The sequence below is a fragment of the Macaca nemestrina genome, chromosome 15, assembly GCF_043159975.1.
Source record: "Macaca nemestrina isolate mMacNem1 chromosome 15, mMacNem.hap1, whole genome shotgun sequence".
NCBI classification, from domain to species: Eukaryota; Metazoa; Chordata; class Mammalia; order Primates; family Cercopithecidae; genus Macaca; species Macaca nemestrina.
In genome coordinates, this window is record NC_092139.1 from 66,973,598 (window position 1) to 66,993,154 (window position 19,557).

A 19,557-nucleotide genomic window follows, 5' to 3' on the forward strand; every position below is an offset into this window, starting at 1 on the left:
GTCTTTTTTGTTGATGTTGATAGTGTTGCTTTCTGTTTCTTAGCTTTTATGCTAACAGTCAGGCCCCTCCTGTTCTGCAGGTCTGCTGCAGTTTGCCGAAGGTCCACTCCAGACCCTGTCCACCTGGGTGTTAACACCGGAGGCTGCAGAACAGCTAACATTGCTGCCTCCTCCTTCCTCTGGATACTGCATCTCAGAGGGACACTAACCTGATGCCAGCCAGAGCTCTCCTGTATGAGGTGTCTCTCAACCCCTGTTGGGAGGTCTCTCCTGGTCAGGAGGCTCAGGGGTCAGCGACCCACTTGAGGCGGCAGTCTGTCCCACAGCAGAGCTGGTGCGCTGTGCTGGGAGAATCCCACTTGTCAGGATCAGCTGCTCTCTTCAGAGTCGGCAGGCAGGAAAGTTTAAATCCACTGAAGCTGCGCCCACAGCTGCTCCTTCCCCCAGGTGCTCTGTCCCAGGGAGATGAGAGTTTTATCTGTAAGCCCCTGACTGGGGCCTTTCCTTCAGAGATGCCCTGTCCAGTGAGGAGGAATCTAGAGAAGTAGTCTGGCCACAGCTGCTTTGCCATGCTGGGGTGAATTCCACCCAGTCCAGACCTCCCAGCCTCCTTAGAACTATGTTTATGGTTCCCATTAAGAGTAAGGCATAAAACCACAGGGGCACAAGGATCAAGAGGTTACTATGAAAAGTACAGTTGTGCTCTGAAGCACCCCCTGCAGGCAGGATCCTGTCCAGAGAGCCAGGAGGAGGGAGGCCACTGGTCAGCATTCTGGGCTATTTTTGGCTCCCTCCCACCTGCCCCTCCTTTCGGCCCAAGTTCTAGTCCCACTTGCTTTGTCACCCACTGCCTGTTTATGGCAGCTTCCTCTCTGGTCTTCAGTGTCCTCATTGATCTAATGAATACACATCGCTCCTCTAATCACAAATATTCATGCAGAAGTATAAATGATGTGAAAGTGCTTTGAAAATTGTAGTAAGTGAAAGGGCACTGACTTCTTCCCATTTTCCCAAGTCCTGCTTCAGAACCACTCTCCTAGGCCCCCAGTCCCTAGCTCCATCTTGGACCTTTGATCAAACTTTGCCTACTGAGGGGCATAACTACATGGTATCCCCAGAAAAGGGACTAATATTACAGCCCCCATTTCTTCTCTGCTATTTTCCATGATCGCTCTTACATCTAGAAACTGGGATCCGTTCTCTAGTTGGTGGGGCCCTCTCCCTAGACCAAAAGAGAGGGGCACACAGGCATCATAATGGGCATTCAGACATGGTATGATGCAAGGGGTGGGCATGTTATAAATGCTGGGGTAGGTCTGGGCACATCCCACGTACTCATTTGGACTCACTGGGAGAAGGGATTAACTAGAATTCTCATTGGAAGAATTGACAGGAAAGCTCCCTCCAATTTCTCAATTTCCACCCCGCCTGGTACCTGGTTTTATGATTCCACACCCTCCTGATCCATCCTGCCCTCCTAATACATCCCACTCTCGTAAGCCATCCTACTCTTGTGCTCACAAATCCCTCCCCCTTCTTCAATCTGCCAAGCCCCTTCCTCCTCTCCAGAAGCATGTGGATTTTTCAGTTTTCTGCCCTAACTGTTATCCCACTGTGCCTCATACCTGCCCTCCCCACTACCCTACCCTAATACTCTACCTGCCCTGCTCTTCTGCTATTCGTTACAAACCATCCATTTGTCATTGCTCTGGTCCCAGATCTCTTTCTGGAAACTCCCCTATCCATCACCCTAGCCCTCCTCCTAGCCCTACTGGTCAACTTTGGGGTCCCAGAACTCTTCCTTGTGATTCCCCAATCTGTTCCCCTATTCCTCCTCCTAGCCCTCCTTGCCAACACTCTGGTCCCAGAACTCTTTTCTGTGACTCCCCTATCTGTCCCCCTACTCCTCCTCCTAGCCCTGCTTGCAAACACTGTCGTCCCAGAGCTGTTTCCTGGGATGCCTCTACCTATGACTCTACTCCTCCTCCTTAGCCCTACTTCTTTCTAGTCCCCAGCCCCAGCCCCGCCATCTCCACCAGACCTGACAGTTCACAAATCTCATCTTGGAGATGGTTTCCCTGCTCCTGGGGCAGTTCTGGTACAGTTCAGGATGGCCAGGACTGTGGGTTCTCAGCAGCCTGGCCTGGTGGACAAAGGAAATGCAAGACGGTGGCAAACCAGCATTCAGCCTCAGTAAGTCACAAGAGCCCTTCTCCATGACCAGGTCATGGTCACCCTACTGTCATCTGTACTTTGCCTTTATTCCCATCCTGTTAATACTCTTCAGAGACCAGAGATACCTCTAACAATTTTCTGTCTCTAAACAGTCTGCCCCTTTCCTCCCCTGCCTGATCAGCCAGCCTGCATGAGCCTCTGTATTTGTTTCTGGCTTCTCCATGGAACTCAGCCTACAGCCACAAAGCAAACCACGGGGCCAGTGACACAGAAGGCAGAGGGGAGTGAGGAGTGGGAAACACCTAACCTGTTCTCAAGGAAGGTAAGTCCTGCCCTGGGTTAAACTGAGTGCAATAACAGTGACCCCTGAGAGCTCACAGGGCACAAGGCCCCCACTATCAGTGGAAAATCAGTGTTGGTTTTGTTTATGTATTTGCTGCCTGGCTTATCCCAGAATTTATTTGTATTCACCCTAGGATTCTAGAACCATGGTAGAGATGTTCTGTCCTTGAGAAATGTCTCCTGCAGTAGGGGGTGGGGCCCTCCACTGTGCCCTTATCACAGCACAAAGGGCTGAGCCTCTTTCATCAGCTGCTTCTACCTCACAATGGGGAGGGGAGCAGAGTCTGCAAAGCAAGAGCCCGTCCAGATCCCACTCAGATGCCTGTAGGACATGCACTGATGATGCTTACAAAAGGCCTCTTTTCCACTGGTTATCTAGATTCTCCATCAGACAACATCAAGAATCTCAATCAAAATCCCACTATATTTTTGAGAACTTGACAATTGAAATTTATATGGAAATGCAAAAAGCCAAGGTTATCCAACACTCTCATAAAAAGACATTTTCCCTACCAGATATCAGAACTTAGCATGAAAATTATAGTAATTAAGATAGCATAGGAGTGGCGAAAGCATAGACAAGTAGACAAGTGGCACAGAATTGAGACCAGAACGACACTCACAGACATGTGGACACTTTCTTTAAGACTCCTGCAGCAGGCCAGGCGCGGTGGCTCACGCCTGTAATCTCAGCACTTTGGGAGGCCGAGGCGGGCAGATCACGAGGTCAGGAGATCGAATACTAAAAATACAAAAACATTTTCAGCCAGGCGTGGTGGCAGGTGCCTGTAGTCCCAGCTACTCAGAAGGCTGAGGCAGGAGAATGGCGGGAACCCAGGAGGCGGAGCTTGCTGTGAGCCAAGATCTTGCCACTGCACTCCAGCCTGGGTGACAGAGCGAGGCTCTGTCTCAAAAAAATAAATAAATAGATAAAAATAAGACTCCTGCAGCAGACAGAACAGTGGGGACAGGATTGCCTTTTCAACTAAGTGGTGCTGGGTCAGTTGGTTACTCATTTGGAAAAAAAAAAAAAAATCAAGCGAGATTCCCACTTCACACTACACTCAAAAATCAGTTAGGTAGAAGACAGGTCTAATGTGAAACAGTAAAAGCAATAAATATTCTACGACTGCTCTGCCCATGTATGGCTACTGAATACTTGAGATGTGCCAATAAGCGGAACACTTGCATTGGAATGTTAAACAGTAGGAAAAACCAATGTTAAATATCTCAATAATTTTTATATTGAAAGTTTGAAATTATAGTAATTTGTATATACTGAGTTAAATAAAACACTATTAAACTTAGCTTTATTGGATTCCCTTTCCTCTCTCAATGTGGATACTAGATAATATTTAGTCTAGATAATATGTGTCTCACTTCATAATTTTTAGTGGATGGCAGTGATCTAGAAGGTAACACAGAAATATATATATCTTCAGGACATCAAATCAAGAAAAGATGTCATGAATGGCATTTACGAAACAATAACCATAAAGTGAAAGACTAATACATTCGACCGCATTTAAATTTTTGGTCTCAAAAAAACAGCATTAAGAGACTAAAAAGGCAAGCCACAAAGAGAGAAAAGATATTTGTAGCACACATAATTCTCAAAATAATAAACTCCAAGAAACTAATAAATGGAAAACCAGTCAATAGTAAAACACATCGAACACTGTCTCCCAGACACCCGGCGCATCCTGAAGCACACTGTGTCCCGAATGAATGAAGGAACACATGGTAGGGAAGAGCACAGGCTTTAAAGTCAGTGTTTAGGCACTCGCTAAATCCAGGGGGTGGCTAATTTCTCAATGCTAGGCATACTTTGGTTCTTTTAAAGTAAACAGTATTACATTAAGCATCTAGAAGAGTCATTCATAGTAACAAAATGTAAAATGGTGGCTGCCAGGGGCTGGAGGGACAGGAAATGGAGAGTTGTTTAATGTGTGTGAAAGAAAATGTTCTTAGCACTACTCACTTAAGAATGCCTAAGATGGTGAGTTTTATGTGTAGTTTATAACGAACATTTATAAAACTCTCAAGTCACCATGTTAATTAGAATGGAGAGCTACTCCGTCTGAGATACACACAGTTTGGATTCTGGACATCTGCTTTTAAGTAGGGAGAGGTTTCTGACCCCTTACGAAATCTCTTTCAGGGAATGACTGGCCAAGATGAGATTCAATCGTATGTCCACTACCTCCTGGCCTGCCACCTGGCTGTGAGTCCTTTGTGGGTGGTGTCCAGAGGCGGTTCCAGTGACCAGGCAGGTGCTGAGAAGCACAGGCAGGTGAGTTGAGCGATGGAAGGAGGTGGGGTGTGAAATAAGATCCTGAGAGGTGGGAGGGGAGTGGGCAGGGTGGGTGGAGGCAGGGGAATGGGTGACAACACCGAGATCTACTCCCCCTCATGGGACACCTGCCAGGAGACAGCATGTGATGCCACTGCCTAGAGTCGGCAGAAGACCCAGGAGCAGGCAGGCAGCACAAGGGCACCCAGAGTGCTCCTGATCAGACAGAGCAGCATGGAGGCTGCAGTGGGACACCCGAGGGAAAAGGTGACCCCAGATGAGGTTCAGCAGAACCAGATACTGTGGGAACTCCCTAACCAGACCAAGCAGCATGGAGGCCACGGTGAGACTCCTGAGGGAGAAGGCAAACCCAGATAAGGCTCATCAGGACCAGATCTTGTGGGAACTGGAGAGAACAATCCCAGATGACGTCCATTGGGACCAGATCTTGTGGGAAACACAGAGAACAATCCCAGATGACGTCCATCGGAACCAGATCTTGTGGGAACTGGAGAGAACAATCCCAGATGATGTCCATCAGGACCAGATCTTGTGGGAACCGCACTTCAAAGTGCTGCCAACCCACAAACACTGCATGCAGCATCACATGGATGCCCTCTGCAAGGGGGAGGGGATGCTTGCAGGATGGAGGAAATACCAGAGTGGCATGTGGGGCTCATTAAAGGAGAAGTTACCCTCTCACACCCTACCTCCTTCTATAGACTTTAGGAGCGATGTCTTTGGAAGGGGCTCGCCTACATCACATCAGATGTATTAAATATATTAAAACACATCCACGCCTCATGGAACATTTTCACTGTAGAAATGAGAGGTTGAATATCATTTTCTAATTTCGTTTTTGAAACATAACTGTATTTTGCAGGATTGCTATGTGTTGGTTTTGTTGCTATTTTGGTTTCTTTCTAACAAGCTAAAGGTTTCTACTCAGGCTTCTGACCTCATAGACCTTTCGAAAGCTCAGGGTTGTGGAAGCCTCTGGGCCCATGGTGTTCCCCTGATGAGGCAGCCCTGCCCTCCTTTCTCATCACTGTGCACGCTCCATGGGCAGTCACATCCGGGCCTGCCACATCAGCTCCCCCTAGGCTACTGGGCCTTAAATGAAGCTTCAGAACCACGTACAAAACCACCTCCCATCTCCCTTCCCTGGACAACCCACAGGCACCTCACACTCACTAAATGGAAAGCCAGGTTACCCTGTACCTTCTTCCAAAACCTCTGCTACTCTAGACAGTCTTGTGTCTCAGCACAAGGCAACACAGTCATCCTCTCTCCCACATTAGAAGCCCAGGAGTCACCCCCAGTCTCTCCCTCACTCCACACATGTAGGGAGGCACAAGTCCTGTTGATTCCTTCACATTTGTCTCACCTGTTCCTCCCTCAGTGTAAGACTCCACTATGCACGTGGAAGCATCTGCACCTCCACCCACATCATTTCACCCTCCAAGCAGCATCTAAACCTGCCTCTCACCGCCATCCTCACTCCCAAAGCCTCAGCAGGGCCCTGCTCTCTCTTCCCTGGATTAGTCTGATGGGCTTTTCAACTACTCTCTTTCCCTCCTGCCCATCCCCTCCACGGTCCTGCTAGTCAGGGCTATGTCAGTAGGTCAACTAGATCACATCAATCCCCATGTAAGGTTTCTCCATGGCCCTCACAGCTCCTGAGCTTAAATCAATCAGCACACATGGCACCTTTGGGTCTGGCTCTGGTTTCTGCCTGGATTCACCACATACTCCCCTCCACCTTTCCACCTGCAGCTCTATTTATTTATATAAATTATTTTTGAGATGAGGTGTCACTCTGTCACTCAGGCTGGATTGCAGTGGTGTGCAGCGCATTGCAGCCTTGAACTTCTGTCCACTTAAGCCTCTGGAGTAGCTGGCACTCTAGGCACACATCACCAAAACTGGCTATATTTTTCCCAACTCCATCCCCAACTCCTGGCCTCCAGCAATCCTTCCACCTCAACTTCAGCTTCCCAAAGTGGTGGGATTACAGGTGTGAGCCACTGAACCCAGCCAGATATGTGTATATATATATATATTTTAATTATTTGCTTCTTGCTTTTGAGCTTTTGTTTCATTAGTGTATAAAGTCTAGACTGGGTATATAGTTCTGAATTTAAATGCATGCTCTATGACACGGACTGTTCACTTTTTTTCTGAACTGCAGTTTTTCCATCCGAAAAATGGAAATAACAACCCACCACTCCACGAGTCTTTTCAGAATTGAAGATTTGCTTAAAGCATGTGGCTCAGAGGAGGTATACAATAAATAATGTCTATCATCACCCTGTTAGTCTTTACCCAATGATTATGAGTGTTCAATTGTTCTCCTCACCAGATAAGTTAGTTTCACCAATGTATTTCCTTACTGCCTAGTCCCCATGCCTCTGTTTATTGGTGTCATCTCATATCACACAGCAGCTCAGTGATGGTGCTGGCCAATCTTGGTGTGTATTCACATCTGTGTCCTTAGCACTCCATGGCACTAGCTCTACACCTATCTCTGCAGCCTACAACTAATCCAGAAAAAGACCAGTGGGAGTACCTCTGGATCTACCAGATACACTCTGACATCTACCTGAATTCTCCCCTTTAGAATTTTTCACAGGATTCTTACCTACTATATTCCAACAGGCATTTTCTCCAAATAGTCCTTTCTTCTTGCCTTTTAAAATCAGCTGGGTTAGAACAGACACCCAGGCATTATCAGGCCCATGGGACCAAGGAGATGACTGACACAAAAACTGCTGAAGATGGAGCTGACTAGATAGGATGAGAAAACTTTGTCTAGCAGAAAGTGGCTATTGTTTTAGTAGTTTTAAAACTTGCCAAACTCACATGAACAGGATATGAGACTTAAATTGTTTGATCATGATACAATGTGTCATGTGTGTCAAAACATCAAACTGTACCCACCCAGTATACAGAATAATAATGTTTTAATTAAATAATTAAAAAGTTAGTATATTTCAATTACTTTGGAGAACTGAGTGACATTACAAAAAATTAAAAATTTGCAGGACACATTTTAACTTAACTGGCATATGGGATTTAAAACTGAGTACCATAACTTAGGAAGCATGAAAATAAATTCTTTCTGCATGCTAGTGTGAGGTTTTTTTTTCCAGCCATTACGACCATTCAAGAGCAGTGAAACAAACTCATTTTAGAGCCACACACGCAAACTCTCATAATAATTATTCAACAAAGTTTTCAAACGTAATAAACCACACTTAAACACAGTTTTACATGAAAAAGTAAATCAGATACTTTCCTGATACAATATATTAAAAGGCAAATTCACTGACAGCAGGGGCTTTAAAAAGTGACAACATTCTGAGAGTGTCGGCACAGTGCTGTGTTTTGGACACGAAGTGGAATTCACTAAATGACGCCAACATGTTTAAAAGAACCTCTAGCGTAAACTTTTTTAAAATCTCAAATCTAGAAGGCCCTAACGTATGTGCATGTTTCTAAATACAAAGTAAGTTATCGCCAAGGAAATAATGACCAAGAAGCAATAATAAAGAAAAGGGATTTATTTATTTTCCTTTTAGAATTAGTTTAGGAATTTCTCTCTAGTTTAGCTAATTATCTTCAAATCCCAAATACTACATTCTCAAATACCACACTAACACCTACTAAATCACACGGCAAGTTTTTGGTATGCAATAAAATAAATCTTCACTAATCCAAAAGGAAGACAGCTGGGAACTGCATCCAGCAAACTTGCTCCCAATGTATTACTAAATAAGACGCTACAAAGATAAGGAAGCTCCGTAACTCCCTCACCATTTGCCCTGAGGTAATCTTCTTGTGGGCAAAGGATGAACAGAGCACAATGCCATCTCTCTGCTCACCTGACACAAACGCACATCTCATTGCTTCTTCTGCTGTATCATTTCACTAAGCTAGACTAAGGCATAAGTGAAGATTCTTTTACCCTCCTCTCACATGTAAACTGTGTAATCAGAAAAAGGCTAATCAGAGACTCGAAAGAATGCAACCATTTGTCTTGTCTACTTATGACCCGGAAGCCTCCGCCCATGCTTCGAGTTGTTGTCCCACCTTTCTGGACAAAACCAATGTACATCTTACACATATTGATTGATGTCTCACAACTTCCAACAATGTATTAAAGCAAGCTGTACCCCAACCACCTTGGGCACATGTCCTCAGGACCTCCATAGGCTGTGTCACGTCCATAACCCTGGCAAACTAAACTTTCCAAATTCATTGAGACCTGTCTCCGATATTCTGTATTCACAATTGAAAAGCAACTTACAGTGAGAAGTCCTCGGCTTCCTGCTCTACACAGCTAACTTGAGTCTTCTTTGGTGACCCCCGGCGTTCTCATCAGACCTCCCTGGTGGAAGAGCATGTGGGATTATATCATTGACATACACAAGTGTATGTGTTCGCTTTACAGCACAGCATTAAGAAGTCTAAATGAAAAAGGTTTTCTTGTCTTGACAATCGAAAACAAAGAGCCCGAGAATCCAGCAAGTAACTACTCACTAAATGTGTTAAATGCAAAGTGTAAGTAAAATGAGGAGGGTTTTTTTTATAGGTTACTGCTTAGAGTGGAAGTTAGGGGACCTCAGTTCTGGTGATAAAATCAATCCCTCCTTTGGAGGTTGATATTAGGGTGAATTCTGGCAATCATACTTTATTTGACCCTTAAAAATTAGCACTGAATGCATGATTACAGTGGCACAATACAGAACTCTAATATAGTGAATCTAATACAGGAAGAAATTTCTAAATGCCCCTAGAATATCTCAAAATTATTTGCTAAGAAATGCTAAGATCTCGGCAAAATGGCTTTCAAATAGCTAACTGTGATTGGGTTTTTGATATACTTTCCCTGATATATATTTTTTTTTTGTCCTAGGAGTGGGGAGATTGGAGGTAAAGACTGCTTTGCCACACTAATGAATATGGTGTTAAAAGTACAGGTGCTAAAAAATATGTTCTCTAATTAATTATGCTCCTATGTAAGTGAAACAGACATTTGAAGATTTTACTGGACAACCGCTTCTGAAACTAGCTTTAAAGTTAGATTTCTTTATTTATTAGTGTCTCTTTGATACTCATTTCATGATCTTACAGTACACCTCCCCTCCCCCACCTACTCACGGTTCTATAGCTAGAGCAGCAGTACTAGAAAAAGTCTATTCTATCTTTAATTTAAAGAATCCTACTTCCAATTTTGTAGAAAATTAAATTAAAAACCAAAACTAATGTAAGCTATCCATTTGTATATCCTTACCTTGGTCATAAAATTTTGGTCTATATTCTTCACCAAAGCATTCGCACTCCGGAATCTCATTATTTAGGTCGAATTCTTCTGTCACTGTGTCATTTACTTTATACCACTTTCCTTTTCCACAACCCCTAGAACTCAGAGATCAGACAAACACATTAAGGTTAAAAACAAACACCCTCGTCCCCAGCATTTATCTCTATGCAATGTCTACAAATAAAGTAGGTAACCATGATCTTAAACATCTAAGAAAAATGTGGCAATAATTATTTCAATTTCTAAAATAACTTTTCAAATTGAAGGGATAAAGCCAGCTACATTAAGCTTTAAAAATTCAGAATGAAATGAGGTCAAAGAACAAAGTCAACGTGTCCTGTACCATGAAGGTGAGTGTGGATGATAAGGGAGGCAGAGAGAGCAGGGGAGAGGCTGGTGGCCAGTGAGCAAGCACCACCTGCAGAGACCCTCCCAACCTGTCCCTCATAAAAGAATAGCAGGGGCCTGTGTGTGCTGCCCATTGTATATGATGACATGAAGTGCACAGTCTTCTATGAAGGCACTTTTTTTTTTTGTGTGTGTGGGGACCCTCCACCTTCCTGGATCTATACTTCACCCATCTTCACCAATTCCCAAAGAGATATTCTGCCAAACCATTCTAGAAACTGTAAGGCTCCATGTTCAGCATCCAGGGAAACTATGTTAAAGGAAAAAGACCATATTAACATGGATTAGTAACACAGCAGGACTCAATTAAGTTAGACAGAATTCAGAGGATGTGATTTCCTAGTTTAAGGACAGAGTATCTACCTCATCAATTTAATCACAAAATCTAAGAAACGGCAATTCTGGGAAAGCCTAAGTAGCCCCTGGTTTGAGCATTAGGCATTTTCCTTCACAGCAATGACAAGGCTGCACTCTAGAAATGAGTGCTCCTGTATAGAGATCTGCCTGTCCCATGAGCAGCAACTGCTTCGGACAAGGGGTTCCTCATACACTGGGGTCACAGCCTTTCACATGGTGAATGAAACATGAAAACCAAAAAAAAAAAAAAAAAAAAAAAAAAAGAGCGAGGAAATTGTTTTTAGAAATTTCAGGAGGAGAAAAGTTGCCTTTATTTGTTCATCATATTTAGCGGAGCAGCTAATCTCCCAGTCAAATCCAAATCTCATTAGGTCAATTACTCAGATACTGATACTAGGTCAAAACTTAATACAGTTCCTTTCCACTGAAACAGAATTCACAGACACAAGCAAATACAAAGAAAAGATAAATCTAACTAAGAATAAAATCCCACTTGCTACAAAGTAGTTATCCAATTTTTTTTCTGCTTTTTGCTTGTAATTTAAAATTGACCCATCTGACAGAAACTTGTGGCTAGTGACGGAATCTAGTGAATCAGCTGAGATAAGCAACAGTCAAGGTGTGGGAATGAATAGTTGGGAATCTGATCTCTAGTCCTGGCTCACCACTCATCACAGAGTTTCCCAAAAATAGAGTAAAATATTTAGGAATTAATTTGACCAAGAAGAATGGAAGACTTGTATAATGAACACTATAAAGAAGACATGAGTAAATGGAGACACAATCCACGTTCACAGTTTGGAAGACAATATTGTTAAGATGTCAATACTATCCAAAGCAATCTACAGATTTATGCAATTCCCATCAAAATCACAATGACTTTTTACAGAAATAGAAATATCTATTCTAAAATTCATAAGGGATTTCAAGGAACCCCAAATAACCAAAACAATCTTGCAAGAAAAAAAAAGCTGGAAGATTCACAATTCCTGTTTTCAAAACTTTCTACAGTCATAATAACCAAAACAGTGTGACATTGGCATAAAGACAGACATATAGGTGAATGAAATAGAACAGAAAGCCCAAAAATATATACTTACATATATGGTAAAATGATTTTCAACAAGAGTGTCAAGACCATATAATAGGGAAAATGTCATTTTTTAAACACATGGCATTGGGAAAACTAAATATCAACATGAAAAAGAAGAAAATTGGATCCTTACCTAATACCATATACAAAGTTAAAATGGATCAAAGACTTAAATGTAAAACCTAAAATTATGAAACTCTTAGAAGAAAAGATAAGATAAAAACTTCACAACACTGCATTTGGCAATGATTTCTTGAATATGACACCAAAAACACAGGCAACAAAATTTTAAAAATAGACAAACAAGACTTCATGAAAATTGCAAATTTTGTGCATCTAAATACATTATCAACAACGTAAAAGTGCAGCCCACAGAATGGGAGAAAATACTTGCAAATAAAGTGATTAATATCCAGAATATATAAAGAACTTCTAAAACTCAACAACAAACAACAATTTAATTCAAAAATAAGCAAAGGACTTAAAAGGAATATTTCTTCAAAGAAGATAGAAAATGGCCGATAAGTATGAGAAGATATTCATTATCACTAGTCATTAGGGAAATGTGAATCAAAACTGCAATGAGATACCACTCCATACCCATCAGTATGACATCTATAAAATAAAATAAAAATAGAAAATATCAAGTTTTGTCAAGGATGTGGAGAAATTGGAACGCTTTTGCATGGTTAGTGGGAATGTGAAGTGGTACAGCTATTGTAGAAAACCGTATGTTGTTTCCCGAATAAACTAAAAATAGAATTACCATGTGATCCAGCAATTGCACTTCTCAGTATATACTCAAAAGAACTGAAAACAGGGTCTTCAAGAGATTATTTGTACACCCGCATTGATAGCTGTATTACTCCCAATATCCAAAATATGGAAGCAATCCAAGTGTCCATTGACAAATGGATAAGCAAAACGTGGTCTTCACAGATGATGGATCGTCAGTCCTAAAAAGAAAGAAAATCCCATCACATCTACAATATGGATGAAACTTGAAGACATTATGCGGAGTAAAATAAACCAATCACAAAAACAAATGTTTTATGATTCCATTTATATTAGATACTTAAAACATTAGTCAAAATCAGAGACAGAAAGTAGAATGGTGGTTACCATGGGCTGGGGGAGAAGGGAATGGAAAGTTATTGTTTGACGGGTACAGAGTTTCAGTTTTAGAAAATGAAGAGATATATGGAGATAGATGATGGTGATGGCTGTGCAACCTTATACATGTATTTATTACCACTGAATGGGAAACTTAAAATGGCTAAGATAATAAATTTTATGTTATATATATTTTTACCACAATTAAAAAATTGTAGGGGGGGAAAAATGTCCTGGGTACACAGTCTTCACTCTTCTGACAGGAAAAACAAAAACAAAAAACTCGTGTTTGTTGAATATTTTTCTCCTCTGATTACATTTTTTAGCAGAAAATTGAAACATACACTTTTCAAAATAACTAACACCATGCCACTCATTTCCGTAAGCCCCTTACAGTTTTTAACCAGAATACAATATCTTCACTCCACCTAAGATGCCAAGTTGCTCTGCTCTTTTATAATTTATCACTTAAAATTTACAGGAAATGCTTAAGCTTGCTTACTAAATCTGACAGCCAAGCTTCTATGCAATGTTTATATCTGGTACCTAATTCCACTTGCATTAGCAAGGAAGCTTTCGGTGATGACCTAGCAAGACTTGCTTTAAATGGTGCTTTTTTTTTTGGACAAAGCCTTGAAGCAAGGATAAACAGTATATTCTCCACATCTAAGTTTAACACCAGAACAGACATAACCTCACACCTAACACTTGGCAGTAGTTGTGTTTAAATCTGAAAGTAGTCTGTTGCTAAAAGGGTAGTATTTCCCTCTTTAACGTGCTTTGATTTACTGTTGTACTGCATTTCAGACAAAACTCTTAGTACATGATGTTTATCAGGGAGAGGAAGATTAGTAGGGGTTTACCTTGCTTGATGTCTACTCTATTAGGAATATCATTAGTTTCCATTAAGTTTGATTCTCTCAGCTACAGACTAGGACTGAATTGATCACTTTGGGAAATTAAATTTACTCTCACAAGCAAGTAAGGCACTATTTAGTGAATTAGTAATCCAAAGCAATAATGTTAGCCCATAATAGGTTTCAAAATTCATTAGAACAATGAAGTTCTACCCAAGTTGAAATCTGCACAGATACACCTCTCATTTTTCGCCACAGGTGTCTCCTTACTCCCATCCTCATCCGGCGATGGCTTGTATTCTAAACTAAGAGAGAAGCAACCTCAAAATCTAACATCTATTAAACTCTGAGCACTTAATCATAACCTGATACATAGAAAGCTCAGGAAACAAAATGTCAGGCCAGATGCAGTGGTTCATGCCTGTAATCCTAGCACTTTGGGAGGCCGAGGCAGGCAGATCACTAAGTTGGTAGACCAACCTTGCCAACATAGTGAAGACTTGTCTCTACTAAAAATACAAAAAATTAGCCAGGCATGGTGACGTGCATCTGTAATCCCAGCTACTCAGGAGGCTGAAGCAGGAGAATCCCTTGAACCTAGGAGATGGAGGCTGCAGTGAACTGAAATTATGCCACTGAACTCCAGCCTGGGCAACAGAGAAAGAAAAACAAAACAGAAGAGGAGGGGAGGAAAGGAGAGGGCGAGGAGGGGAGGAAAGGAGAGGGCAAGGAGGGGGAGGGAGAAGGGAAAGAGAGGAGAGGAGGGGAGGGGAGGGGAGCAAAGGAGAAGAGAAGACAGTGTCAAATGAATTAGTACAAGTTGCTGTCCCAGACACAGCAAAGGAGGAGGCTGGAGACAAAGGCAGGAATGTTGGAGACAAAATGCATTAAATTGGGTCTCTGCTCTCAAGGAGCTTGTAATCTGAGTCAGATAATGAATCACACATGTAAAAATTAATTTGTGTCATATTTTCTCTACAATCCTCCTCTAGTTCCAAAGAAAGAAAGAGCCTCACATATTTAGAAAACAGAAAGAAAACCACTGAGCCTGGCTACAACATAGCATCGAAGCTGAGGGTAGGAGACAGGGAGCCAATGAAGGGCCACAGATGGTAAAGAGCCTATTCATTCTGAAGTCACAATCCCCCGATAGGGTTTAGGAGGAAATGAAAGCCTGAAAAGTCACTGTAGTTGCCAGTGGAAGAATGACACGAATGGGTGAAAGAGGAAGCAGAGAGACCCTTGAGGAAGCTACTGCCTTACACCAGATAAAAAAAGCAAAAGGCAATGTGGTCTACAAAAACAAAAACAGAGAAAGCCAATGCAAAGGTGATCTATGTTGGAGTTGAAGCTCTGACTGCATTTTCAGATAAATCGGATGGTCAAAGTCAGGAAAATATATCAAGGGTGTTCTGTAAATGTTTAGATGGTAGCTTGTCACCTCTCTCCTTGAACCCCAAATGGCACTTCACAAAAATGGCACCCATGAACTTCATTTGGACAAATCAATTTTGAGATGTTTATTCACTCAAGTGGTGTTTTCAAGTAAGTGGCTGGACATATGAGTTAAAATTCAGTTTAGCGGTCAGGGCTGGAATTACTAGCATCCAGGAGATTTTCACAGCAATGGAACCATTTAAAGAATAAATAAAGACAGAGATGAAGTAATATCTCAGGTCAAAGGGCTGGGACACCCCAACCTTTATGATGCAGGCAGTTTAGGAGGAGCCTACAAAGACGACTGAGGAGAAGAGGGCAGAGAAGCAGCGGGAAACCCGACTGGAAGTCAAGAATGAGAAGACTTTCAAGGAAGGAACTATGTCAGATGCTGCTAAGCTGCCACGGAAGAGGAAGAATAAAACGTCCGGTTTGGAAATATTGAGGATGTGGATAAATCTGACAAGACTGGTTTCTATGCAGTGACAGAAAGAGAAGCTACATGGCAATGTTTGTAATAAAATAGAAAAACACCAAACATCACCCATGTGGCTATGCCACAGATGAGAAAATTCTCAGGCCTTTTGCCTGAGCACAAATTTTGACTGGCTTTGACCATGAATACACAGCCTTTGGCACCTCTCCAGTATCAGTGGAATGTATGCTCAGAAAAGCCAAAAGCAGGGCATGAAACTGCATTATTCAACAAGCCTCTTAGGCATAGGATGCCTACTAGTTCCTCCAATATGCATTATTCATGTTCGATGTTAGCAATTATTAGTCCGGAGACCATGGACTTAAGGGTTTATGAGGGACCATATGAAAAATTATGTGCAAATGCATTTTTCTACTGCAAGAGTCCAAAGCTTTTATCAAATTTTCAAGAGTTCCACGACTCTCTCTCAAAAAATAAAATATTAAGAACTTTGCCCAACACCAACGAATTTCTACAGCTCACCAAACTGAGACAGACTTTCCCTGAGATTAAGCTCCTATGAGACCATCATTTCTCATCATCCAGGGCACCACGTAACATTTGCTCCATAGTCAAGGAAACTCCAAATAGCCCAGAGGTCTAACAAATCACCCACCTATCTCATTGAGCACTCCACGAAGCTTTCAAAGGCTCTGAATCCAGAGAAATGTCACTTCTGGGCATGGAGCTTCAGAGGCTGATAAATGCTAAGTAATCCATTACCTTGTATGAAGACAGAGCAGGGACTGAGTGGGACGCTACAGTGTTTTGCCTAAAGAATTGTAGCTCAAGCACAGAGCACTATTTGACGAGGGTCCTCCTAATTCAATTTCTACAATCAGTTCCCATCAGGAACTCCTGCTCTGGGTAAGATATGATGGCTGTCTTATAAGCGGTACTTGGCATTCTGATTGGGTCAATACTATCTGAAGGGTTTCATTCCACTTTGAATACTTGGGCAAAGGCTGCTAGAAATGTTCAGCAATGATGGTGAATTTGCTTCTTCCAAGAATGTGAAGGGATTTTAGGACATTTGTGCTCTTTAAAGTGCCACAGGTAAAGCATAAATTGACTCTCTATCCATGCAGACCAACAGTGCACTCCTTGCAAGGCACTGTGAATGGATCGGATGTGAAATTTCAACCTCACCTAAAATTCAGGTTTAACTCCTCAGCTGCTGCCACTGTATTTGGTCACTACAGAGTCAGAGCTCACATCCAATCACAAACATGACACTTAAATACTAGTAGAAACATAGCTGGCCATACTGTGAAGTGTCCTTCCTTAGAAGTACTCTCAGTCTTCAATCAAAACACACAAACATACAGCCTCTGAAACTCCATGCCCAGAAGTGACATTTCCCTGAAAGTGGCCAAACTGCCCAGAGTAATTTATAGATTTAATGCTATTTCCATTAAACTGCTCTTCACAGAATTAGAAAAAAGAAAAAAAAAACTCTAAAATTCCTATGGAACCAAAAAAGATCCCATATAGCCAAGACAATCCTAAGCAAAAAGAACAAAGTTGGAGGTATCATGTTATCCAACTTGAAACTATACTACAAGGCCACAGTAACCAAAACAGCATGGTACTGAAGGAAAAGAAACACGCTGTTAGAAACATTTTACTGCTTCACACAAACCTCGACAGATGTACATATGAGCATCTTGTGTACGCTGCTATTTTAGAATACTCCGTGTGTGTGAACATGGCTACAATTCTACAGATACTCAGCTTCAATACTGTCTTGCTTGTGTAACTATGAACAAATCATCTATTTAAAACTGATTATGAAAAACTGGCCTAGCAATACCAGGATCTCTACAACAAGTAAGTACAACATATTATACATGGAATACTCTCAAAATCACTGCCATATTATAAGCTACTATCACATTATTATGAAATTCTGAAATAGAACATACATGTATTTTGGAGACAGGGTGTCGCTCTGTCACCCAAGCTGGAGTGCAGTGGCACAATCGCTACTCACTTCAGACCTGAACTCCTGGGCTCAAACAATCCTCCTGCCTCAGCCACCTGAGTAGCTTGGGCTACGGGTACCTGCAACTATGCCTGGCTAATTTTTAGATTTTGTGTAGAGATGAGGTCTCAGTGTGTTGTCCAGGCTGGAGCATATTTCTAAAATACCAAGTATGTTAGCAATTTTATGGAATGTAATTTGAGAATAACTTTGGAGTTCAATAATCACATTAGGTCAAGTCTATCTGTAATACAGGCAGTTTATTACAACAGAAGATTTATTAAAATGTGTGAGTATGAACAACACATCTATATAGATTTCAGAAGCTACTAAATTGCCTCTAGTTATGGCTAGTTTTAGCCAATTCTGAAAGCAATTAAAAAGCATAAAACAATTTTCAGGCAAGACATATATTATCTGTCATACCAAACAGGACAGATGAAGGAAATTCCTCCAGGGAGGCCAGGTTGCACAGGCAGCTGCTGGAAGACAGCATTCACATATGAAGTCACGCCAGCATCTCCAGCCCCTACACACTGAACTGAACATACTGTATCCACTGGTGGAAGGTACTGGGAAAGAGAGGAATAGAGGCCAGGCGCGGTGGCTCAAGCCTGTAATCCCAGCACCATGGGAGGCCAAGGCGGGCGGATCACGAGGTCAGGAGATTGAGATCATCCTGGCTAACATGGTGAAACCCCGTCTCTACTAAAAAAAGTACAAAAAATTAGCTGGGCCTGGTGGTGGGTGCCTGTAGTCCCAGCTACTTGGGAGGCTGAGGCAGGAGAATGGCGTGAACCCGGGAGGTGGAGCTTGCAGTGAGCAGAGACCGTGCGCCAATGCACTCCAGCCTGGGTGACTGAGCGAGACTCTGTCTCAAAAAAAAAAAAAAAAAAAAAAAAAAGAGAGGAATAGAAACAGTAGAAGAACAGAATTAAGATCTCCACTACAGGTGAAATAGGAAATTAAAGGAAATTAAAAAGTGTATAAATCATAAATTCAGCAGAAACTCAGTTACATGTTGAAACCAACCCCCTGAGAGAGACAGCTAAAGTCTTTCAAAAATTAACTGCCTGTTTTTCTGTAGTTACTGAACCTTATCTCTCCTCCCTTCCCAGGCATTCCGTGAGGACCCTGTTTCCCTTGCTATACAGTTACAAGGTCACAAGACAGATAAGCCTCAGTCGCAAAACATGTTTTCCTTGGAAAAACAAGAAATGATGTAATGCATGCCTCAATTGATTAACTGCCTTTGTTTCTTGCTTCTTTAGCGCACTTCCCCCTGCATGTATCTCCCGCCACGAAACACTTAAAAGGGAGCGTGGCTCTTTGTTCGGGGCTCAGTCTTTTGGATGTTAATCCTACTGGGCTGGTGCACCTAAACAAATATCCTCCTGAACCCCATCAGTCTCTCTGATTCCTTAAAATTCCCACAACACAGGCATATTGTCACTGTAGTTCTATGGGATGTTTTTCTACAGAACTAAAAAACAAACCAACGGAAAAATCAAGTGGAAAGCATATCCACAGCAAATGAAAGTAGGTAGTTCTTGTCCTAACATTTAATATGAGACAATTAGTTTATGGGTAAATATCACTTTAAGTAAATTGTACACATGAAAATACACTTGGATTCCCAATGTTTTAGGAGTAGGATATTTATTTTTACCAAATCCATCATGATTTATTTTGGTAAC

The 19,557-nt window shown here is 41.9% G+C and overlaps 1 protein-coding gene across 10 annotated transcripts; it reads left to right on the forward strand.

Moving 5' to 3' along the window:
- The first annotated feature begins 1,306 nt into the window (after positions 1–1,306).
- Positions 1,307–19,157, forward strand: LOC139358601 (uncharacterized). Of its 10 annotated transcripts, XR_011613786.1 has the most exons (6): positions 1,307–2,193; positions 2,357–2,497; positions 4,679–4,810; positions 7,002–7,092; positions 9,264–9,373; positions 9,729–9,792. XR_011613786.1 is itself a non-coding variant. In XM_071079827.1 (4 exons), exons 1-4 carry the CDS (start codon positions 2,070–2,072, stop codon positions 19,084–19,086), a joined length of 534 nt encoding a protein of 177 aa, XP_070935928.1. In that variant the 5' UTR covers positions 1,996–2,069; the 3' UTR covers positions 19,087–19,157. The 10 variants fall into 10 exon arrangements, 2 of the variants coding, with proteins under 2 accessions (XP_070935928.1, XP_070935929.1); XR_011613791.1 differs by lacking the exons at positions 7,002–7,092; positions 9,264–9,373 and adding an exon at positions 18,979–19,130; XR_011613787.1 differs by lacking the exons at positions 9,264–9,373; positions 9,729–9,792 and adding an exon at positions 18,979–19,126.
- Positions 19,158–19,557: the final 400 nt, after the last annotated feature.

Excerpts from the sequence above, each read along its gene's own strand:
- LOC139358601 (XM_071079827.1), top strand. The coding sequence starts at position 2,070 with ATGGTTTCCCTGCTCCTGGGGCAGTTCTGGTACAGTTCAGGATGGCCA. Across the intron at positions 2,194-2,327 it reads CAAACCAGCATTCAGCCTCA|TCTGCCCCTTTCCTCCCCTG; the intron begins GTAAGTCACAAG and ends GTCTCTAAACAG. Across the intron at positions 4,811-18,978 it reads GTGCTGAGAAGCACAGGCAG|GCATTCCGTGAGGACCCTGT; the intron begins GTGAGTTGAGCG and ends CTCCCTTCCCAG.